Source organism: Phascolarctos cinereus, unplaced genomic scaffold (assembly GCF_003287225.1).
Source record: "Phascolarctos cinereus isolate Bilbo 61053 unplaced genomic scaffold, phaCin_HiC Scaffold_1;HRSCAF=81, whole genome shotgun sequence".
NCBI lineage: Eukaryota > Metazoa > Chordata > Mammalia > Diprotodontia > Phascolarctidae > Phascolarctos > Phascolarctos cinereus.
In genome coordinates, this window is record NW_027555514.1 from 5,574,318 (window position 1) to 5,599,514 (window position 25,197).

Genomic DNA, 25,197 nt, shown 5'->3' on the forward strand with positions numbered 1-25,197 from the left:
ACAGCAGCTGTGGCATGGTTTTTGAAATCTAGAAAATCAGGATCAGAGCCAGGGGAGAACTATAACTGATTGTCTGTAAGTGATGAAGGAAAAGGGGAAGCCAAAGATAACACCAAGGTCTGGGACATGGGACAGGGGATGAGTAGAGGGGCTGCTGATCTTCTGAGTCTGAGTTCCACGGGCATAGCCAAGACCAGATGGGGATGGGTTTAAGAAAGAGCTCATGACCAGAGATTGTGAAGTCACTTGCCCAGAAGTGTTGTTTGAAGCGGTGAGAATGAATAATTCAGCCAAAAACCAAGTCTAAAGAAAGAAGGGGGGGGGTGGAGCCAAGATGGCAGAGTAGAGAAGATGCTCAGCTGAAGTCTCCCAACATTCCTCTCCAAACAACTTTAAAATAATGCCTCAAACCAAATTCTAGGCTGGTATCATGAAAATCAAAGGAGAGATTAATAAAATTAAGCCAACATGAAACTAGCAAATAAAGCTAGGAGCTGGTCTTATTAAAAAAAATAGATAAACCATTGGTCAATTTGATTAAAAAGAAAGAAGAAAAACAAATTAGCAGTATCAAAAATGAAAAGAGTGAATGCACCACCAATGAAGATAAAATTAAAGAAATTATTAGGAGTTATTTTGCCCAATTATATGCCAATAAAACTGACAATCTAAATAACATGGATGAAACTGCCCAGATTAACAGAAGAGGAAATAGAACACTTAAATAACCCTATCTTATAAAAAACACATTGAAAAAGCCATTAATGAGCTGACTAAGAAAAAAATCCTTATTTGATTTTGAAGATCTTTTTATAGCTCTCCCATGACTAAAGTACTTTTTCCTAACATGTGCCCTTTTATAAATATTCTATGATCACACATGTCCCTCACTCACTGGTAATATGGGAATCTGTGTGAGAACATACCCCATGTGTACATGAATGGGGGAATCTTTTTAATTTTTTTGCCTTGCTATTCAATTAAATGTCTTTTTCTGTGAAATGATTGATATGTTCTTTGACTAGAAGGTGAAAACAAACACGGTGATATGGGCTTGCAGGTTCTGTTGTGAGTGGTTGCCTGCCTCAAACCTGATATAGTATTTCTGGAGGACTATATATGAGAGGGTGTGAAATCTTGGTGTAAGATCTCTGCTTAGCTCATTCTTTCTCTTTTTTTTTTCCTCTTTCATTTTCAAGAGCCAACAACTATAGGAAAGTCCTAGGATTACATTTTTTTCCCATAAAGTGATCCAAAATGTAAATCCCCTTGGCTTCCTCATTTTGTTACATATTAAAAGTAAAGACAGCAGGAAAACGTTGTGTAAGTCATCCAAATGAAGATGGATCCCTCTGATGTGAGGAGAATTGAACAAGATTTGGCCAGCCAAGTCACGAAGATGTCTGTCTATGCTGCCCGTAACATTTTTACAAAGTGATAAAGTCTGATCGCCTTGAAATGGGAATGAATTCTTTCAAACAAGCCATTGGTCATAAGAAGAAAGTCCTGACCACCCCCCACCCCCAGCACCTGGAAGCCTTGGTTCTCACTCACTTCAACAGCATTGATTCCCAGAGACATCTAGGCAAGGACAGTGAAAGCGGAAACTTTGTCCTGGATGACAGACTCACCCATTCACAAAGAAGCCATTATAAGAAGAGGTTTTCATTGTAAGAAGCTTGTTTATTTCATTTTCATCAGACCAGAGGATGTTCTGCTTTCGAGACGTGAAATTCCAACTCAGAGAGGTGAGGGAGATGATTAAAATCACTAGAAGTCTCTATAGGAATTTTGGAACGGCTGTGACGTGACAAGGGGCAACATGAGGGAGTCCACTTGCTTAATTTAAAGAACTTCCCCCTAGCCCAGGGACTTTAAACAAGCCCTGTCTGAAAGGGGTCTGTGCTCCGGCAGGTAATGGCTTCAGAACCGCGTGGAGACCTGCCTCCATTGCAAGCCACGCTTTCCTCTGGCCCAGGTATGTTGGATCCTTCATGGGGTTTGCTCGAAGTTTAACAATAACAGCAAAAATGTTATTGCTCCTTTTGCTTCTGACACCACAATCTTTCCCCTTTAACCAGTCCTCTGCTACTAAATCCTTTCTCGTGAATAAAAAACTTAAGGAAAGTCAGCTTATATTACAACTATACCTGACAGTATAGACTACATTCCAAATGCATAGCCTCCACCTCTCTGCTGAGAAGATTAGGTTTTCTTATCAATTCTCCGGGAAGGAGATTGATCGTTACAATTTATCAGTCTGACGCTTTTTGGAGTTCTTTTCATTTACATGATTATAACCATGTATATTGTTTGGCTTTCTTCACTCTGCACCAGCTATCAATCAACCAGTAAGCATTTATTAAGCTCCCACTATGTGCCAGACTCTGGGTCAGGTGTCGCAGATACAAAGATAAAAATGATGTAGTCCTTGCCCTCAAGGAACTCACAGGTCTTCCCAGGATTTTCTAATTTCCTCGTATTCCTGGTAACTTTAAACTATGTTACTATGCTCACTACTCAATCAAACACCTCTAGGAGTCAGGCACTCTGGGAAGCGCTGTAATGGCAAATAAAAGAAAAACTAGATCCCTGCCCTCAGTGAGCTTACATTCTAAGGAAGAGACACGTAAATGACTAGGCATTTACAATGTAAATGGAACATTGTCTCAGAGGAAGGCACTAGAAGCTGGGCAGGATGGTAAATGTACCTCTTGCAGAAGATGAGATTTGCATCATCTTGGAGGGATCCAGAAGAACTCAGAGGTGGGGAGGGAAGAAGGTAGAGCATTCCAGGCATGAGGGACAACCTGCAGAGGCTGGAGATGGAGTCGCATGGCTGCCAAACAGCAAGTGGGCTCATGTGTCTGAATCATATAATTTATAGAGAGGAGTAAAGTTCATGTTAAGAAGATTGGAAGTGTCAGAAAGGTCACGTTGTGAAGAACTCGTTTTGTTCATCCATTTTCTGATCAATGGGTGCTCACTGTCTTTTCAAATGTTTGATACCATGAGTATTGCAATGACTATATTGTTATCTGTAGAGCTTTCCTTCTGTCTTTGGATTCTTTTCTGTTCCCAGTAGTGGGATTTCTGGGCCAAAGCATTCATATAGATTAGTGACTTTCCTCAGATTATTTCAAATTGATTTCTAAGATGTTTTCTGGAGATTTTCGTTTTCTTTTATTAGGTTTGGTTTTTGTTTGTTTTATGCTTGACAACTCATGATTTTTTTTCTTAAAGCTGCTAGTGGTCAGTCAGTCAATCAATCAGTAACAATTTATTAAGTGCCTACTATGTACCAGGTATTGTGCTAAGTGCTAGAGATAAACAGGCAAAAACACAGTCTCTGCTTTTAAGGACAGACAGTATGTAAACAGCCTTGTACAACTGGAAATAATCAACAAACGGAAGATGCTAGAATTAAGAGGGATCACTAAGGGCTTCCTGTTGAAGGTGGGATTCTGACTGGGACTCAAAGAAAGTGAAGGAAGCTTCACAGAACGTAAGTTATTGGAGGGTAGGTAGGGTCTGTTTCATTTTTTTGTTTTTTGGTCCATACATCCCCAGGCCTTAGCACACTACCTTGCACATACAAGACATTTGCTATTTATGCAATTGAGGAAAATTGAATTGAAAAGATCCAGATTCCTAAGAATTTGCTAAAAGTTGTTACATCTGTGAATCAGTGATTTAACTGTTCTTTTCACTTACCATCTCACCTCTCACCTCTTAAAAGTCATCACTCATCTCTTAGGACCCAGGGGATCAATGAGACCATCTAGTAGGAGATATCCCTGAATTGAAACCCCCCCCCCCAAATTGGTCAAACACCAACATGCTCTTGTTAAATAGAGAAGATTTGATGAAACCCAAAGTAAGACTCTAATCTCTTTACTTTTTGGTAGTGCTATGAAAGAACAGTGAAATAGCTAGCCAAAGAAAGGAAAAGAAAACTCCTGTTGGGACCTTTGGATAACAGGATGATGAAGGTGTGACTGTATAGGTAAATAGGTATTTTCATGAAGATGATTCAGAGGGACACATATATATCTGAAATTCTTGACAGGCTTGACTAAAAGACTACGCATACATTTTACACAGCACAGCCAAGTTGTAATATACTGAGAACCTGGTTAGATCCCATGTAGAGAACTCTTGGTGAGAATCAGATCCAGAATGGGGACCTTTCTCCCAACCCCCAACTTGTTTATTTCTCCACTTTTTGCATGATGAAGTTGTCATTGTAGCCAGTCAACAATTTATCAGATGCTCTGCCCTTGGCAGAAATAGCTCCTGCAGATGTTTGGATCATCAAGCTCCCCCATCACTGCTATATCTTGTGTGGTCGTATGCCAGCTTTTGATCAATTTCCCAAACTCCTCATCTATTTCTTCTTTCTGCCCTGGTTGTCTGTAGTTCACTTCAATGACAACATTGTTTCTGTTTTTGTCTATGATGATCTTTTACCAAGTATTCTTTCCTTTGTTTCCCCATGTAGTTCTTAGATTTCTTCACATGAGTATATATCCTTAAGATATCCTCCTTCTCACACCCCATTTTACCTATTTTTCTTATTTAATAGAACATTTCCTCAGACAGTCATATTTTCCAAGCATCTCAGTAATTACCTCTTAAGCCAAAATTGCCTCTTTGTATTAGGATCTAAAATTTATTTTAATTGATAGCCACGGTTTGGACCTTTGTGTGTAAACATCAGAAACCACGTACTTCCTGATGACTCCTTTCTTGGATTTTGTTTTTGGTGAATGTCTTCCTTCACTATAGTTACACTCTACCATAGCTACATAGCATGGTGGAAATGTGAAGGGAGTTTCTTTCCTTTCCCTTCATTCTCAGCCTGAAATCCTTTTGCGTAGATTTGAAAGACAGTAGATTCATTCATTCCTACCGACCCTTGCCAGGAGCTCGTCATCATAATACTTTAAGCCGTGGTCCAGAAATCCAGACCTATTCTCACACACCATTTTAAACTAATATTTTTCTTTACCAACTCCACCTTTCTTTTCTGCATTGCTTGCCTTGTATGGGTAGTAATAATTTTAAAAATCCCTTGTATCCTCAAAGAGTACACAGCTTCTTAACCAAAACTTTGTAATCTTTGGCAAAGCTTTTAAAATTTCTTCTGACAGTCATTTGTGACCATATGAGTCATCCGAAGTAGATGATAATAAATGTGGGACCGTGGAAAGAACACTGAAGTCAAAGGGTTTGGGTTGAAATCTTGCCTCTCATATGACTTTGGGCAAGGCCTTTCATCTCTACAGGCCTCAATTTCCTCATATGTGAAATGAGAAAGTTGGACAGGATGTCCTGGCAGGACCCTTCCAGCTTGAGATCTGTGACCCTTAGATCTTATGGGTCACCATGGCCACAGACACAATCATCTATGAATCCATTTGGACAAGTGCTGGAAGAATAGCTTTCTTATGCTCATGAAGGCAGGAGACTTCACTGCGCTCGCTATCAGGTTGACAAATCACTGCCACAGTTCTCTTCATCAGAGAGTTGCCAACGCGGCCAGGCATCTTTTCTTTCTTTGGCCCTCACTGGATGATCTCTTGTTTGACAATACCAGTTGAGCCACTTTATCATTCTTTCAACAATGAGCAGCTACCTTCTGAGGACGTCTAGCTTACTCCTGAAAAGGAGACATCTATATGCTTCATACCTGCAGGTATTCAGTGTTTCTCTTCCCCTTCCTCCTCTGTGTAGTGTCCTCTCTCTTTCCATTTCCTGACACAGTCCAGACCCCCTTTTGACCCTATAGATCCTTTTCTTCTTTATTCTCATGTTGAAGTTTTCTTTTGTTTTTGTTTCCCTGAGAAACATTTCCTCCTCTCTTCTAATAAAATTCTAGGAACCTCATGAGTAAATGTCTAAAGAACATGGGGTGGATTCTTTCAGATCATCGGAGAGGCACAAAATGGATTGTATACTTCTTTTAAAAATATAATATTACTTCCCTGTTCTGCAAACAGCCTTGGAAGAGGGAAAAGTTCCATTGTGTTCTGGGTTAAACTTTAGATGCCAAGGTCAGATATACATTAGCCTGCACTTTTTGCTTCAGAAGAAACCCTGCCTGTCAACCCCCACGGAGTCTCAGAGTGTCTCTCTTGGCCACTGAAAGTATGCAGCTGGCAGAAGGCTGCCCTGGCAGACCCAGCCATGTGCTCTGATGAGTTAGGAGGCACAGAAGGTCCACCTGCCTCCCTCACATATAAAGTAGGAGCTCTGTTTCTTCTCAGCTTCATAGATAGATTTTTTTCATATGTCTGGGAGGAAGTTGCTTAGAAAGTTGTCAATTCAATATGTACCTGGATGCTTGGTATAATGGGCTGCAGCTGGTGTCATATGAAGAGGCCACCTGGATTCCCAAAAAAGAAAGCCCACTTTGGGGTCTGCAGCCCCAGACTGGGATCCCTAAGGAGCAACAGGCAGACGTCAGCCTTAAGCAGTAGAAATCGGAAAATGACAGCTTCAAGAGAGAATGGGTTGATCCTGGAATGGGGGCTTTAGGCTGTGGTTAAATCCCAGGCATCTCTGTCACCATTTGGATAAAACCTGCTTTATTTCAGGAATTTCCTTTGGAAGGATAAAAACCCCAGAAGATCCTCCTTTCAAAGTGCTATCTCCTCTCTTCATTTGGGAGCCAGGGGAGCTTTGGACAATGGTGGGCTGTCCCAGAATACAATGTTCAGATGTGAAAAGTGCCTATAGTGGGACCATGATCACAGAATCATGGATTTAAAGCCAAAAAGGGCATTGGAGATCAATGAGTCCAGGGTCCCCATCATACAGATGAAGAAACCAAGGCATTACCTGCTATATACACCAGGATGCTAGAGGATGGAGAGGTCACGCCAGATATATACATTTGGATGTTCCAGTGAATTCACCTTGTTCATCGTGGCATGAAAGCTGGGACAGGGATAGGTGGCAATAACCCCTTGGAGGCTTTCTTGTTTTTTTTTTTGGAGGGGGGGATGGTGTTTTGTCTGGTTCTCTTTTCATTACTTTGTCATCTTCTTCTGTCCAAACCTTGTCCTGAAGAATGATGTTTCCTGACAGACCAAAATGGAAAGTGGGAGAAAGAGGGCTCATGATTTGGAATGACAGCCCTGATCACCTTTTATGTCAGGGTGGCTGAAGGAGTACTGTGCTCCCTAGAGGCAAAAAAACCTTTGAGTCTTCCCTCCTCTCCACTATGTCCTCTGGGTAGTTGTAGGTGATGAGCCTAGGCTTTCATCTGTGCTTGATCTTCCTGTCTTTGGAGTTGAGGTGCCTCTTCTTTGTATGGAAACAGGGACCTGGGGCAGAATGCCTCTGGAGCAGTGAATTCACATATTTGACTTGATTTCCCATGCCTGTCCCTTTACCAGGAAGCATGGAAGGAACACAGAATGTGGTAGGTGCAGTGGGGCCCCCCTCATGCTCATAAACTGCTTGGCTCCCAGGCAGCTCCTCTTGATCCTGTCTATGCAATTAAGAGTGGGTATATACCTGCGGAGGGTACCGAGGTCGGCCGGCCAGCTGGGGTGCTTGAGCCATTGGAGGGAACGCTAAGAACGCAGGTTGCTGACTTTCCTAAACATGAAATGTTTTCATTTCCTTTTGTCTTAGCCTCCTAGACTAAATCTGTGAGCCTGCGTGGGCATGAGTGTGTCTTTGTGTGTGTGCATCCATGTCTATGTACATCAGTATGTTTCCTACCTTATTATACAATAGATATCCAGGTGTGATGAGGGAAAAAACCCCCTCCCTCTGCCAATTTTTCTTGTGCTCTGAGTTAATCTTAATCAACTGGAGGATAGTTCCTATCTCACATTTTGTATGAGACATATATTCTGTATGGTTGCCTATTTTTTGCGATTTTTACTAGTATGGGTAATTCCCGGTGTGACAACACTCTCCCCCAACGTGGCTGCCCATTTTGAATTCAGGAGGTAAGTCCTGGGGAGTCGGTTGTGGCTCAGCAAAGCAAAGGGACTTGTCCAGGGTTATGCCCTTGGTATCAGCATCCAGATGTGACAATGGAGGAAGCACCGGCCCTGGACCCACACCACCTGGGTCCAAGTGCCTATCTGATGCTGCCTTGCTGCATGACCCTGGACAAATCCCTCCATCTCCCTGGGCAGCAATCTCTCCTGTGAAATGAGAAAGTTAGCCTCAGTGGGGGTTCAGATTCCTTCCAGCTTTAGGTCCTATGATAAGCTGTGAACCTAAGACAGCGGCGGGAAGGAAGAGAACAAAGGGGCAGCACACTCTTCTAGGTGGTGGTCTCCCAGTTGAGGTTAGCCCTGGCCCCATTCCCTCTTGGCACATAGTGGGGGGGGTGCTGAGCCCCAATCAAGGATGTGATAGTCGTCTGGCCTCAGCCAAAGAAAGCCTATATACCCCATCAGCTGGAAGGACTCTTACAGTCAGCACCACCTAATCCTGTCTACTCGTTTCACATATCAGAAAGCAGATGTTTGGCAACTGACCCAAGGTGGCCAGTGTCAGGGCTAGCATTCAAAGCCTGGTTCCCAATCCAGGGTACTATACCTTGCCTGCCTCTCAAGCAGTGGGTGAAAAATGGTCTTCATGGGAGCATCCCAGTAGATCAGCCCCAAGCACATCTGCTGGAGTGTCCCCATTCCCTTCAGCCCCGAGATCAGATTGGCCCGCTGTAGGGCTGCTTGAGGTATTAATAGTTCAATAGAGCTTGAGGTTGAAACAACATAAGAATGTTATGTTATCCATGAATGATTAATATGAGTCTTCCATTTACTCTTTCCCCATGACCACAAGTAGCTTATATCTATGTGTGTGTGTGCAGTGCATACTACAGGCATTATTTTGCCCATTTTACAGAGGAGGAGGCTCAGGTTCATTGAGGGAGAGTGACTTAGCCCAGCGTCACACAACCAGTATTATCTCTCACCATCACTGTGGAAGAAGAGCCTCCATCATTCAATTCTCAATTCTTCTTACCAATTATACATCTTTGGGCCAATTAGTAATCTGGATGAAGTGGGCATTCTCTCCGAAACCTGAGAGTCCCACTGTAGTCTGGAGAACATTCCAAAGCCTTCAATGAGCTCATTTAATATCTATACCTTGAAATCTGGCACCTACATTTTGTTTGAGATTCTCTGGGGGAAGCTCCTGAGCAACACAGTGTCATGCACAATGATCAGCATGCCTCCATGCAGCTTGTGCTGATCCCACTGGAATGTCATCTCACTATAAATTAAAGCAGAAGAGGGAATGCTTGGCCTTGATACCTCCCCACTGACCCCAGCCTCCCAAAGGTCCAACCTTGCTGGAAAGTATGTTTCCTACCTCATTATACAATATTATACAATAGCTGGAAAGGCTTCAGTCCTGTACTCAAAAGTGGACTGTGTGTCTACCATCTGAAGATGTGGCTTGAGACGTTCAGAAGCTCCTGGCCATGTTAACCAGTGGGAGACACCTATTTAATCATAGAAACTTCCAAAAGACATTTACTAAGTCATAGAAGGAATGCAATCCATGGTTAATTTAATTCGATTCAAAACATTTATTAGGTGTCAGATGCTGGGCTGGGTGTTAGAGATACATAGATGGACGTGAAACTGTTCCTGCTTTCAGAAAGCTTATCTTCTACAGGACAGAGCCAACACTCACACAAGAAAGTAAATGTATCTATGTGGACAAATCACAAGCCCCTGAAGTATTCAAATAAGATGGATCAGTGAAATGGTTCAAGGACACAGTCTTGTGCTCAGTGTTGTACTTAGCGCTTGGAAAGAAAAAAAACACGGGGACCAATTTTTAAAAATGGCCCTAGATCTCAGAACATCTTCCCTCTTGTTTGTTTGTTCCTTTTGAAAGCCTGGGCCTTTCTGTATTACCCAGACTGGAAGAGCTGGGTCGACTCATGCACTTGATTCCACTACTGGTAGGCATGGTAGCTTTGACCTGCTCCATTTTGGACTTGGGTCAACTGTTCCCAACTTAGGCAGCCTGGGGCACCCTTGCCCTTTCCCATGAGCTCACCATTATGATGTAGAATTAAGTGTGGACACTCAAGTAACCTGGCCCACTGTAAATCAGAATTGCCAAGTTCAGACTCCCTAGTTGGTGGCATTGCAGGCACACACTATTACTCTTGTCTCATCTATCACGAATATGCTAGCACAGGTTGGTATTGGCAAAAACTTAGAAGACATGAAAATACATCAGATAAGCTCTTTATTCCCAGATGCAGAAGTTAGGTAGGAAGGCAAATCTTCCAAATTCTTCACTGACCATCTTTTTGTAAATTTGGCTTCAGTGGATGTTAAAACAACTCTTTTGGGCCAGTATAGTTACTAAGGCTTTGTGTGGGTGGAGTCAACAAAACTGTCTGGAAAAGGAATACTGTGTAAAGTAGCCATATACACAAGGGTAAGGGGAAATATGGACTCATGAATTGAATAGGACCCCACCTCAAGTTGTTAAAGAGTGGTTAATGGTTTAAAAAACCCAGTTCAAACAACTACCTTCCATGTCATGGAAAAATGTGCCTGCCTTGTAAGATACCTTCATGAAAGAACTTCAAACTGCTTGAAAATAAGCCATTTAGTCCAGAAAAGCCAAAGACTCTGAGTGACAGATGTCATTCAGAATCTGATGTGAGCCTTTAGAGCCAAAAGGAAATGTGTGTGTGCAATAACCACACTGCAGGAACATTCGCGATGAAATGATCATTACCTGAGGATGAATCCAATGGAATCTTAAAGTTAGTCTCAAGGACTGAATCCTAGAATGTCCAGAGCCCAGAGCTGAATAATGGTATGCCTTCCCCACCTCCACCCTCATGAATTATTTTTGTAGAGTAAGGTTTGAATCTCACTTCATTTGAAAATGAATCCTCCTCACTTGGTCATGAGTCAAAGTCTCTAATCCACTGACAGAAATGTACAGCAAGAGTTAATCATTAGCAAGTATTTATTGAGTTCTCACTATATACCTCGTGCCATGTAAGAACTTGGGGATAGGAAGGCAAAAATCAAGCAGTCCTTGTCCTCAAAAAGCTTGCATTCTATCGGGGAAAATTACAGGCATGCATGTAAGCAAATGCAATCTATTCACAGAGTAAATGAAAAGTACTCATGGTGGTGGTCAGACTAAGAGCTGGGAACAGAGCAGTCTGGGAAGGCTTCATGTAGGAAGCAGGATTTGGGCTGGGCTCTGAAGGAACCCAAGGATTCCAAAAGGCAGAGCGATGAGGGAGAGTGGGAAAGGTGTTAGCATGGAAGTGGGAAATGGAATTATGTCTGAGGAAGAGCAAGAAGCCTATTTGTGTTGGAACACAGAGTGTGTGAATGGGGAGTATAGAAGGGAGGCTAGAGTCAGGTTGTGAAGGGCTTTGCAAGCCAAACAGAGGAGGGAGGGCATGTCTTATTCTAGAGGCACCCCTGAAGTGTCTCAAGCAGGGTCACCCGGTCATTCCTGCATTTCAGAAAGATCAGTTGGGCAGCTGTGTGGAGGATGGGTTAAAGACAGGTGAGATCTGAGGCAGGAAGACTAACCAAGGGGCTGTTGTGCTACTCCAGGGTTTCCTGCATCTTCCTTCCACTCTGAGAAAGCTGTGTGGCCCTTCACTTCCTGAATGATATTCAGTAACATTACCAAAGGTGACCTGCATATAAGAAGTCTATAAAGGACTCCAACCGGAAACAGACTGGTCTTGGAGCAATAGAGAGATGGAGAGGTGGAGTGTGGCACTGATACTCATCTTCTATTAAAATACCTGGAGTAGGGAAGGATCACCTTAGTCTACTGAGGATTCATGGAGGGCACAGACAGATTGGGCAGGGATATGTGAGCTGCAATGCACTCCTTTGGAAGGAATGTCCATATCAGAGAGATCCATTGGAGTGCTGGAGTGCTGGAAGTTCACTGAGGCTGCATGCAAAGTAGTCCATTTATTACCAGAAAATGACATGCAAATATGGTCCAAGAATGTAATAGCTAGGTGGTCATTATGCCTTGGTGGGAAAGGGGCATAGACCCGGGAAAGTTCAGCACCTGCAGAAAGACAAAGAAGGGGCTGGCATCTGGGGTTTCAGAGAACAAACTACTCTGGATAAATTCAAATCCCCAGATGAATCAGTTACCAATTCCCTGAAGCCCCAGCTGCACCTGGGTGAATGGGCCATGCAAAGCATGAGAGCTAACTCAGCTCAAAATGCCAGGGAAAGCACTCTGCCAATGCTGATGGGCATTCACTCAGGCTTTTCAAATGAGCCTTCCCTAAGGGAGTGGGCTGCCTGGACAACATCGTGCACAATTCTTTGTGCCACTGGCTTCTGGGGTCAATTGATGTAGCCTTTAACTCAGAATGTGAGAGGAAGCATGGAGGAGGGGTTCAGGAGCTGGCCTTGGACCCCAGAAGGCTTTCACTGGGTCTGCCTGTGATGCACACTGGCTGTTTGGACATGGGCAAGTCAGTTAACCACTCAATGCCTCAAGCAACTCTCTAAGATTATAATTGGCTGAGGAGATGTCAGTTCACATCGACAGGGAGAGCTCCTCACTAGAAATTCCCCATATAGAAGAAATCACAAGTCTGATAAACACACACACACACACACACACACACACACACACACACACACACACACACACGGCTGAGAATTAGCAATCAGTCAACAAGCATTTCTTAAGCCCTATTATGGGCCAATGACTTCTGTGATAGTTTTTTGCAGCCTGTCCTAAGAACTCAGTGACACCACAGTAGATGGCACAGTGGACCTGAAGTTAGAAAGACCTGAGTTCAAATTTTACCTCAGGCATTTATTGATCTAAGCAAGCCTGCATAATAATAGCACCTACCTCCCAGGGTGGTCATGAGGATCAAATGGGATAATCCTGGCACAAAGCAGATGTTTATTATTAATAAATTCCTATTCCCTTTATTTTGGTAACTAGGGGTACAAAGACAATAAAGGACCAGTCTCTACCTTTCAGGAGGTCAGCTGTCCTGCCTTCCAGACTAGTGTTTGATCTATAGTGGGAAAATAGGACCCCAGGTTCTTGGAAAGAAGGATTCCTGGAAGTTGTGAACACTCAGGATTGTTCTCCCAGGACCAAAAGAAGGGGATTTTTGAGGAAGAGGTGCCAGCCAGGCCAGTACTAAGTACCCAGTTATAACTAGTGTGGGCCCTGTCCCAGGTGCTGATGAGGAGTGGCTGCTTCTTCCCCAGGGTGACATCCCCACATCTTGTGGGGTGCAGTTGCCCTGTGGACCTCAACAGAGAACAAGCATCTCCTTAGTAGCAGGGAGAATGTCTTTTGTGGCCTCCCATGTGGACAGACCCTCCCCTGTCATAAGATCATGGCACCGTCATTTGAAGCTGGAAGGGACTCCAGGTCCTCTCCAAACACAGTATTCTTCCCACTATACAACAGCTCATTCTTTGCCCACCACAAGCCTCCTCTCCTTTTCATAATATCTTCTCTGCCTGATGAATTCTAAACCTCCCCACCACACACACACACACACGCGTGCGCACACACACACAAATGCACACATGTCCCAGACATCTCTGCTTAAGTATGGCTCCCACCCTATATTTTTGACTGTTTGAACATGACCACCAAAGAGTAGTGGTCCACCAGTTCTAGGGACCTGGCATTTAGCACCTTCAATAAAGATCACAAGTAAGGAAAGAAACAGGTAGGAATCTGGAGGAAAGCATGTACTTTTAGGAAGAAATTCAGAATGAATTTAAGCAATTCTTCCTCAGATACCATTGGAAAGTAAAAGTCACTAATCTAGTCCCTCCCCTTAACATTTGCATCCCTTCTGCCCCAGCAGGGCCTTTGGAAAAGAATTCTTCCTGACTTGTCTTCTTCCCGGCCTTGCCCACTGGCCCAGGGACTGGCTGAAGGGAGAGTCTGGCCAGTGCTGTGCTTCTATCAGTCAGATCTTCTGCTCTGGGTATTTGAGAAGTCTACCAAGAGAGCCTGGGATTTCTGGTAGGAAACATGATTTCTCCGGCAGAAATTTACCACACCATGGTCCTATAGTTCTGTTCATTATGGGGATTATTGGAAATGGGTTTCTAGTGGTCGTCAATGTCAGTAAACTGATTCAGAACAAGAAGCTGATCTCCATTGAGCTCCTCCTCACCTGCCTTGCCATATCACGACTTGGCCTGCAGATTTTGTTGACATTTCAAGGTGTCATGAGTGTTTTCTTTGCCAAAATTTATCGGCAGAACATTTATGGATCTCTTTTCCTCTTTATCTGGATGTTTCTAAATTCCTCCAGCTTCTGGTTTGCCACCTGCCTTGGCATTTTCTATTGCCTTAAGATCTCTGGCTTTACACATCCCTGTTTTCTGTGGCTGAAATTCAGGATCTCCAAACTAATGCCCTGGATGCTTCTGGGAAGCCTGGTGATCTCTGTGATCACTGCTGCCTTATCTGCCTGTGTGTTGCATTATTCCTCAGAGTCCTACACTCACTGGCCCAAGAATGTCTCCTTGGCTAGCCGTGATTCTGAAAGAGTCCCCAATGATGACATGTTCCTAGCCAACTTGATATTAATATTTCCTCTAGGTCTGTTTGTCATGTGTACAGTGACTTTATTTGCCTCTCTTTACAGCCACACTCACCGGATGCAAACCAGTTCCTCTGATTTAGGGAATCCCAGTGCAGAAGCCCATATCAATGCCCTGAGGACTGTGGTCACCTTCTTTTGCCTTTTCATTTCCTACTTTGCAGCCCTAATGGTGAACCTGACATCCACAGTGCCTTTTAGAAGCCTCCTGTTCTTTATCTTGAAAGATGTGATGGCAGCTTACCCCTCTGGCCACTCTGTGATCATCATTCTGAGCAATTCCAAATACCAGCAGCCATTCAGGAGGATCCTGGGCCTCCTAAAGAAGACATAAACAGATGGACAATCACAGAACCATTTCCAGTCATTTCTGATTACTGAGAGCCCTTGTTCTTTTACCCATGACTATTTTCTCCTTTCTCATGACACAGAGAGACTCGCAGTTTTACAGTGTGTAAAGCACTGTAGATAGTCAGTGATTATTAAGGGAATCAAGCCAATGAATGTCTTAATGACTGAATAGGTATGAGCAGGGTGGATTTCTATCTCTTGTTTATTATGTGCTTTTCTTTGGGCATTTGGGAAGGTATAAACAGATAGATATGTATGTAGATGGGAGCAATGCCAGGGGACCCCAAGCCTTGGCAGACCCCACCAACCTGAAGAAGCTTCTGGCATTGGCCAGTGGCAGACCAATGGATTGCTGTCAGGGTCAGCCAAAGCCAAGCTCAAGGAGGCTTCTTGCCATGTTGACTGTCAGGGCAAAGGTTTATTAGCCATAGCACCTCTGGATGACCATGTGCTAAGATACAGAGATGTTGTCATCGGCACTAATGGGGGAAATGACTTCACTGATGGAGTCATTAGGGTGTGAGGTAGAAAATTTCTCATGTAGACATTGTTGGGGAGAGCAAAGCAACTTGACACCATGGCAATGGATTTTATGGAGGAACAGAAAATTTCCTTGATAATATTCTATTCATTTTATGGGAGGTATCAGGCAGAGAAAGAGCATAGCAGGGTGGAAAGTGTGCTGGCCTTGGAGTCAGGAAGACCTGAATTCCAATCCCAGTTGTGTTCCAATCCCCTCCCCAAGCTGCAGGTGACTCCCTGGGAATGATCTACCACATTGTAATCTGTATGATCTACTTGAGTGGCAAGAGTTCTCTATACTGATAAAAGCACAACTGCTCAGCATCTTCACATCTGGAGAGCCAAAGTTTCACTGAGGTTATTTTGCACTGTTTCAATTTATCATAATTCTAAGGGGAATAATAAAAGTGCCAATACTTTGTTCACCCTGTTTGCATGTGGGAATTACTCCTAGTAATGTTTGCTACAATCACAGTTGAGCACCCTTCTAGGAAACCAGAATTCTTAAGTTTTAGCCCATTTGAGAAAGGAAGGACCATAGAATTGCAGAGCAGGAAGACATCTGGGAGAAAATTTTCAGACAAGGGACCTCAATCTGTCTTTTCCTTAGAAACTGACAATTCATTTGTGACATTCAGGCTTTGAAAAGCAGGTGAGGATGTTTGTGCACATGTAACCTGTCAGATTGTAAGTTCTTTGAGGACCGGCACCTGTCTTGCATTATTTTGTATCCTGTGCAAACTCTAACTCCTTGGATTAATATTTTGTTGTCTGTCCTTTGCTCTCAAAGAGGACCAGGACATCAGGGAGGTGATGCCATGACATGCAAGTGAACTGGATTTAAGTGAAGCAGAGCTGTGCAAAGTCACCAGCCTCACTTTCTCCTCCAGGGCCATCTGGGTCCAGTGGCAAATAAAGATCAAGACAAATGGAGATGGCCCAGGATGCAGTGGGGGGACTTCGGCCTTTTCAAGCTAAGTTCTTTGACAGATCTCAGTCTGATTGAGACAATACCCATTCAATGATTAAGGCTTAATAAGAAATGAGGCAGAGAATGGCCACTTTAGCTAGTCAAATTTTTAAGATACTTTAATATTTAATGTTTTAGCTGTTCAATAAATATCTCCAAGTCACAGAAGCTCAAATCTAAAAGGAATCTAGAGGATGGCCTAGATCTAGATCTAAAGGTCGTCCTCTACTTTGTGCCTAAACTAGAATCCTCTTGGATCCTTGCATCTGCCTAAGTGGACATTGGTGCAGGATTGACTGTGATTTGAATACCGCCTCTGACAATATTGGTGTGACTATGGGCAAGTTACTCTATTCCTGCATCTGTAAAATGGGCATAGTGATACCTATCATCTCTGCCTCATAGGGTTCTTGGAAATAGCCAATGAGATGATGGAAAGAAAGCATATAGACAGTTAGCTCTTATTGAGGAAGACAAGAGTCTGTGCATTTCTCCCCATCCCCCTACTCCCACCCAACTCTAGGGCCAGCCATGCCGACCATGTGCTCACTGATCTGAGGGACCAGACATGACTATGTAGGCATGAAGTCAGACACATCATAGTCCCAAGCAATGGGGCTTCGCGGTTAAAATGCCCACAGTGGGCGGGGAAAACCCTCTTTGATTATCACAGATTCGTCTAGCAAATTAGCTATTGGAGGTCAGAAGTAAGTTTCAATGAGAATGACAATAGTAGCCCATGTCTGTATGGCCCTTTATAGTTTGTAAACCCACTAAATGGAGTCAAAGGCAGGTGATGTCTAAGGCATGCCTGAGAGTGCTGGAGCTGAATCCTGCCATAGCCTGTGGGTTTGGGCACTGGGAGTGGGTGAGTCCTAGGTGGTCTAGGAGTGTTGTTTCATCATGCAATACTGAGCCCTAACTGGAAACTGAGCGGTGAATGGGAGCAAGAATAGCCCAGACTATATATACATATATATCCAGACCTCGAGCTCTGGAATCTTCCTAGGACTGATTCTCATTCTAGGAATAATCTAAACTTTCAAAAGTACCATTGGGCTGACAGCCTGCTTATCCACCACCATCTCCCTACCTCCTGGTCAACATCCCCAGGGTCTTGGAATTGTGGCACCCCTCTTCCAGGTTGGGGAAGCCAGAGTCCCTGGGCCATCCTCTGTCGAAGTCAGATTGTCCCCTGTCCAACCCTCCCTCCACCAAAATGAATTTGCCCACACCTGTAATTATGCTGTTTATTAGTGACTTTGAATATTTTTAGGGGGTTGTAATTCTTCTATTGAAAACTTCTCTTCCTTTGACCCCTTGACTTGTCTATTTGCTAAACCTATCTTTTGACAGATGAGAAAACTGAAGCTCAGAGAGTTTTAGGGATCTGCCCAAAGAATCACAGCTGGTAAATAGGAAAGGGGGGATGAGCTCCTGAGTCTGCTTGTTCCAAATCCTACAGTTTTTCCCCTGCACCACACTGCCCTTAAGAAATGTCAATCAACAACAACAACTTCTTCCTTTCCATCTCAACATTCTGGTGAAGCAGGAAGCGCAAATACTATTATCCTTATTTTAAAGATAAGGAATCTGGGCTTCAGGGGTGGGTCATGATGTGACCTGACTCAGGTCACATGGTGAGTAAATAAGTGGTCGAACCATAGCTGCTGCTTAGGTATTTTGAACTTATGTCTAGTGATTTTCCCACTGTACCACATTGTCCTTGTATAGGTAGATAGTTGGGGGGAGAGAGAGAGAGGAGAGGAGAGGAGAGGAGAGGAGAGGAGAGGAGAGGAGAGGAGAGGAGAGGAGAGAGAGGAGAGAGGAGAGGAGAGGAGAGGGGAGTTAAAGAGGGAGGCAGGGAGGGATGAGAGGGAGAGGGGAGAGAGAAAGACTGGAAGAAATGGGGAGAGAGAGAGGAGGGAGGGAGACAATGAGAGATGATAGCTAGGTAGATGATGGATACAGACATAGATAGATGACAGAGTTAAATATATATATATATGTATATATCATATGTGTATGTATATGTATGTGTGTAAGTATAATCCCCAAGTACAGTGAAGATGAGCTTTCAAGGAGCCTGTGCTCTGGTGGTGTCAGGGACCCTTTCAGGGCACCAAGGATTTCCTCAGTATCTTGTCTTGATGACCCAACCTAGGAAACCTGAGGAAACCTACCATGCCTCTCACAGCCCCTTGACCACTGCTCTTTTCAAGTAGACATTTCTCAATGGAATTGTCAGCTTAGAGCTAGACCAGGCCTTAGATGTCTCCCAGTCCAAGCCCCTTGTTTTACAGCAGAGGAAATTGAGGCCCAGGGCTCGGGGGACATTTCTGAGGTCCTACCATGGGGATTCAGTGGCAGAGGCAAGGGCCAGACTCTGGTCCTCGAGCTTCCCATCCAGGGCTCTTTCCCCTGTATGTACCCCCTCAGTGACCCAGGGCAACGTCTTCTTCAAAGAGGAGACAGGAGTCTGAGCTGGTGCCTCGAGCACCCCAAGGTCCCTGAGATGTGGGAAGAGAGCCAGAGCCCGGATTCAGGTTTGAGCACTGTTGGCTCTGGGGGAGCTGTGTCTGATTCAACCCCCTGGGCATCCCGGGAACCAGGCTCAAAGTGGGGTACATTGTGGGGGCTTAACGTAAAAACTGTGTTGAATTCCTCTCTGCTAGGCTTGCGGGGGGGGGGGGGGGGGGGATATGGAGTGGGTGTGGGGGGTGGTGCTCAACCAGGAAGACTATTGCATGCTGCTATCTAGTGGCAGGATTTTGTTTGTGATGATTACATTTTTTTTAACACACCTGTTAAAATCTATCTCCCTACTTAGACACACACACACACACACACACACACACACACACACACACACACTCAAACACACTCACAGTCTCTCACATACATACACATACACACATTCTCATACACACTCTCACACACACACTCTCACACATACACTCACACATTCACACTCACATACTCATACACACACAAACACACTCACATACACACATTCTCACTCACACTCTCACACATTCACACACACTCTCTCTCACATACATACATACACTCATACACACATTCACACTCACACACATACTTATATACACTCTCTCACACACATACTTATACACACTCTCTCACACACATACATACACACACACACGTTCTCACTTACTCTCACACATTCACACACACACTGTCACATACATACACACACTCACACAATTCACTCACACATTCACACACACACATACTCATACACACTGTTGCACACACACTCACGTACATATACACACAAACACACTCACACACACATTCACTGACACATTCGAGCATTCACACACGCGCGCACGCACACACACACACACACACCCACACACACACACACACACACACACACACACACCCTTGGGGAGATGGAAAGAAACCTATGCCCTAAAGCAGGCTACCTCAGACACCAGGTTGAATGATGGGCTCCTGGGGAGCCATGATCTTCTGGGATACTTCTTGGAGTCTGGTGATCTCTTCCTGCTTCCTGCTAGACTCTGATTTTCAAAATAAAAAGTTTGTTTTGGAGACATTCACTGTTTTAATCAGCAGCCACTGACGAGTTTTGGGTGAGGGCAAGGACTTTGCCCTCTATCCCTGACTCTGCCCTTGTGATGGGGGTGGGGCCCAAGCCAAGATCTTTGCCCTTTGCCCCAAAGGGAATCTGACTCACAGGCCTTAACCTTATCTTTTAATCTTATTCAGATGCCCCTAAAAGAATCTGGCTCCCTTTTGTCTATAGGCCCCAGAAAGGCCTTCCTTTATCTCCTTTTGAAAGTCCTAGCCCCACCTTGATTTTGTGCAGATGCCTTTCAGACTTCTGCCTTCCTGTTCCCTCCATTATCTATTCCCATTGTCTATTCAATCTCTCTGACCTCCCAATTAGAATTCTTACATAGACCCTTTCCCCAACCCCCTTCTCTGGCCACCCAAAGTTACTTTAGTATTTAAGATCCACCTTGGCCCTCATTCAGATGCTGAGAATCTCAGGCCCACAAGGCTGAGAACCTCTCACGCCCGCTTGTCCTTACCGGTGTCACATGGCCTATATGTTTTACCACTAATAAACTTTTCCTCTGGCTGAAGAAGATCTTGGGGTCCAGGCACCCCTTCACTTGGAGTGGTCCCCAGGGAGATGGGCTTCCTTGGAAGGAGATAACCATGACGGTAATTCACGTACAAGCCCACATTCACCACATTGTTCCCTTTTCACTTCTCCTCCAGTGGATCTGTGGGCTTATGGAGGCAGGCGCTGTGTCCAGCGATGCTGATGACAATCTGCCCAATGCCTTCTTCTCAAGTCTCATCTGTCCCACCCCCTACCCCACTGGAAAGCCACAACCCACGGGCTCCAGGATTTCCTCTGGGGCACTGAACTTTCTGGAGGCACCAGGGCAGCTGCCAACCTGCCCACTTGCCCTGGTTCTCTGGTCAAGCATAGCTTGAGTCACCATTTGACTGTTCCTCCGAGCCTGGCTGCCCTCACTCCAATAATCTCTATAAACTCCAATAATGATTTTGGGGCTGCCTCCAAATGGTTTGGCAAGAGAATTTAGCATGCCCAGACAAAAATGAGGAAACCTGGGATTTTTATTGGAAGTGACAAGCTAGGGGGCAGCTAAGTGGCCCAGTGGATAGAGCACTGGCCCTGAATTCAGAAGAACCTGAGTTCAAATCCAGCCTCAGACACATGACACTTACTGTGTGACCCTGGGCAAGTCACCTAACCCCATTGCCTAGCCAAAAAAAAAAAAAAGGAAGTGACAAGCAACTTCTCCAGCCTTTTGCATCTTCACCCATGGAAGACAGTTTTGAGGGCCGCTCTTAAGAGTCTGATATGGGTTTAAGATCCAGGACAGAGTTTGATCTTTGCCCAGGCTTTAACCCAAAGGGCTCAATAATTGAGAAGCAGGGCTCTCCAAATCTCTCCCTGCTAGGAGGCTCCTGAGGCATTCCTTCTCACTCTTTGAACCTTAAATTTACATATTCACTCCTCTATACAGGCACCAGGAAAAAGCCTTGGAATTTAAAACTCTATCTAGGAACTCTGATAAGGAGGAAATGCATGTTGTCACATCCTTAGCAGATGTTTCGGGGAATGTCTCATGGGGAGGACTCTTTGAAGTTAGGATGGATTTTCTCCTGTACCCTCAGAAAAATAAACTGAGTCAGTTCTGCTGCTCCACCTGGCCCACTTTATTTCACACCTTTCCCTTTGGTGCACTATCTGGTTGCCAGCAACAAGATAGATATCTGAAAATGGTACCAGCATGGGGGATGTTGCAGACTTTTTAGGAGGAGCAAGAGAAAGGTCCTTGCCTGTGTCCTCAGGAGACAAGGGGGTAAAGTGGCAGGTAGGCAGGCTCATAGTCCTGAGGTCTGGGCCACTCAGCCCTTTCCCCTCTTCATTTGCTCCACTCACTGGGCATGTTGTTTAACACTCAGCTTCCTCTTCTCTGAAATGAGGACAAGCTGACAGTCCCATTTAGCTGCCAGGATCTTTCAGGGCTCTGGCTCCACCTTTGTGACCTTTGAAACCCCCCACACCAAAGTGCAGCATTGGAGAACTCGACTAAAAGATACTGTGAATTTTTATAAATCAATAGATATGAGGTCCCTGCCCTCTCCCTCCCATACAACTTCCAATAAAACAGAGGAGAGAAGAGGGCTCACTTTGGAAAGCCTGTCATCATTGGAGGACAACTCCTATTTTACTAGAGTATTTCCTTTGGCTAGCATAAGTTTGTGTTTGATTGCCTAGACATTGATTAGCACTCTCCCTCTTTTTTTTTTTTTCTGTTTTTAGGCAATTGGGGTTAAGTGACTTGCCCAGGGTCACACAGCTAGTAAGTGTCAAGTGTTTGGTCTGAGGTCAGATTTGAACTCAGGTCCTCCTGACTTCAGGGCCGGTGCTCTATCCACTGAGCCACCTAGCTGCCCAGATTAGCACTCTCTTGTGCCCATCTCTGCTGCCCTGTGCTGTGCCCTCAGAGCCCACACAACAAGCTTCAGAGGTCTTCATTCCAAACCACATGAAGATTGGGTGGGGAGTAGAGATATCTAGCCTATGGAAAAGAAGATTTAAGGAAATACTAGAATCATTTCCAAGTATTCAAAGGGCTATCCTACAGACTTTACTTTTCTACTTGGCCTCTGGGGCAGAAACATTAGCCATGAGAAGTCAAGTGTCCAAGAGGCAAATTTAAGTTCATCAATGGTGGCTGTCCCAGAGTGGAAAGGATTTCCTTGGATGCTGGAGGGCACCTCCTACATGGAGGTCATTAGGCAAAGGCTCGAAGACCACGTGCTGAATAAACTAGAGAGAGGATTCTCTTCTAGATATGAGCCAGTCTGGATGACCTCTGGCATCTGTTTCGGGTTGAATGAATGACCTTCCACCTCCCTGACCATTCTCCCCCAAATGACAAAAGATCAGGCTTTTGGGGTTGAATGCTGTTGTATTATTTTTTAAAGTTACTAGTGCTCACGTTCTCGAGTTTGTATTTACTCTGTACCTATTTTATGTTTATTTTTTCAGTCTATGTTATTCTTTCATCCATAAAACACAGTGTTCTCAAAATTTTGCTTTTCTTTGCTTTTGTTCTAATATTAGTTCCAATTGTAAGAGTGCATGTTTTATTCTCTCTTCCTTTCTTTCTTTGAGGGTCTATTAGAAGATAAACTTTGACCTTCTATGTTAAGCCATTATTTCTCCTTTCCAAAATATTCTTTAGGAACTCTAATTTTGTTCCTCATTTCTCAATCAGATTATTTTTTTTAAGCTTCTCAGCTCCATGGGGACTTCTTCTGGATGTTCAGCCTTAATTTATTGGGATCTAGCTGTGGTTATTACACAGCTCTGTGTAATATGTGCCCCTCTGATGAGCTATTGAAGCATGTTTTTGAAATGCAGGAAACACTTCGATGAAGGAAAGCAGGAAGGTGAGTTTTGAAAGCAACAGATGGAAATCATTATGTACTTAAAAAGAAATGAAAGTTGTAAGCCAGAGAATTTCACAATTTTGTGGACATCTCTCTTTTCCTGTTCTCCTGTGCGTAGGGAAGTACTCATCTTAATTAAGGTTTATCAAATTCAGAATTTTTTAAATGGGGAAAAATGAAAAAAAAAGGACATATTCACCTCTGCACTCCACACAAACACGTGTGACAACATACCAAACATACCCCACAAATGTGCATGCAAACAGGGAGGTCTGTAAGCACCCTGAGAGCCAGGCCTCGGTTTCTTCTCATCTTTACACCTTCAGGGCCTGGCACCTACTAGGGGCTTAATAAATACTTGGGGAATGGAACAGAATTGAAGCCATGTCAAATGGGTAGAGTTTGGAACAGGGGTGCTCATCTGGAGCTTTCTCTCACCACCAGATGTCACTCTTAGAACAGTATGAACCTGAAGAAAGGGATTTCAACTTGACTTTGAGACATCTGAATCAGCTCTTGGAAGACCACAAATGGACGTTCCTACGGAGGGATGCTCAGTGTCTGTGGGTTTGTTTCACGGACCACAAGAAATGACATAAAAGACACCTGGAATTTCGGACTCTCGGGCTGGAAGGACGTTCAACGGCACCTAGTCTAACCCTAAAAGAGAAAGGATGCTCTTCAGCATCCTCCTCGATGTGTGTCCCAGAGGGTTCTAGCCCGAAGAAGGCTTTCCTACCTTCAGGTCAGACCTGTCTTTGGGCTACTTCTTTTTGGTCACTTAGCCTGAGCTGTGTGACCTTGGGCAAGCAACCAATCCATAACCCACAATGATTCCTTAAGCACAGGTTGTATGCCAGGCACCAGGTAAGAATGAAACTCTAATAGACACATTTAAAAAGTAAACACAAACTCGACAAATATGAGCCAGTTGCTTGGAGTTCTGGGATCAGGGAAGGCTTTATGAAGAACACTGTGCTTAAACTGAGACTTTCATGAAGAGAGAGAGTCTTCAAGATGAAGACAAGGAGGTAGGCCAGGCCAGGCAAGGGGGGCAGCCAGAGCACAAGCATGGAGAGAGGAGAGTTCATTCTATTTCAAACGGTAAGATTTTTTGAGGGGGGTAGTATGTGGAAGGAATTGTCAGACACTACAATCCATGTTTTCTCCTTTCTTTGAGATATGGAACTCAAAAAGAAAGTCCTGAGAGCCCAGGCCAACACAGCAAAGCGGACATTGGAGCAGCGACTGGGCTCTTTGAGATGTCCGTCCTTCTCACTTTGAGCTGAGCTCCATGAGTGAGAGGCCTGAAGATTTCTGGTGCCAAGCACCTGGTGGGGTTAACTGTTGCCCCCACTGCCTATGGAGTCATGTCCCCACTCAAGACCCTCCCTCCAACCCATGGTGCTCTCAGCCTTTCCACCTCCTCATGTCCAACTCTCCTCTCTGGTTAAATTCCACCACCTGAGCTAGGGTCAGTTACCCCAAACACACCCTGCATTGTCCTGCTGACATGCCTTCTCTTGTACCATTCCCCATGCCTGACATCTTATTCCTCCCTTCTTCCCTGTGTTTGTTGAATTCCTACCTATGCTTCAGAGCCCAGATCAAAGGCCCTCCTCCAGCACACCCATCCTGAGTCTCTGCAGTCATAGGTCTCATAGGGCACTCGGTTTACTTCTCTCTAATGGACTGATCATGTATTATTCTGCCATCTTGCTCTTGCTGTCTGCGTGCAGTGGGTACTGGATGGAGGTTT

At 44.4% G+C, this 25,197-nt stretch overlaps 1 protein-coding gene across 1 annotated transcript; it reads left to right on the forward strand.

Annotated features, from left to right (window-relative positions):
• Positions 1 to 1,917: 1,917 nt before the first annotated feature.
• Positions 1,918 to 14,936, forward strand: LOC110217607 (taste receptor type 2 member 2-like). Its single transcript, XM_021000065.1, is given in 3 exon segments — positions 1,918 to 1,978; positions 13,991 to 14,059; positions 14,062 to 14,936. Coding segments are annotated over 3 exon segments (1,005 nt in total).
• Positions 14,937 to 25,197: the final 10,261 nt, after the last annotated feature.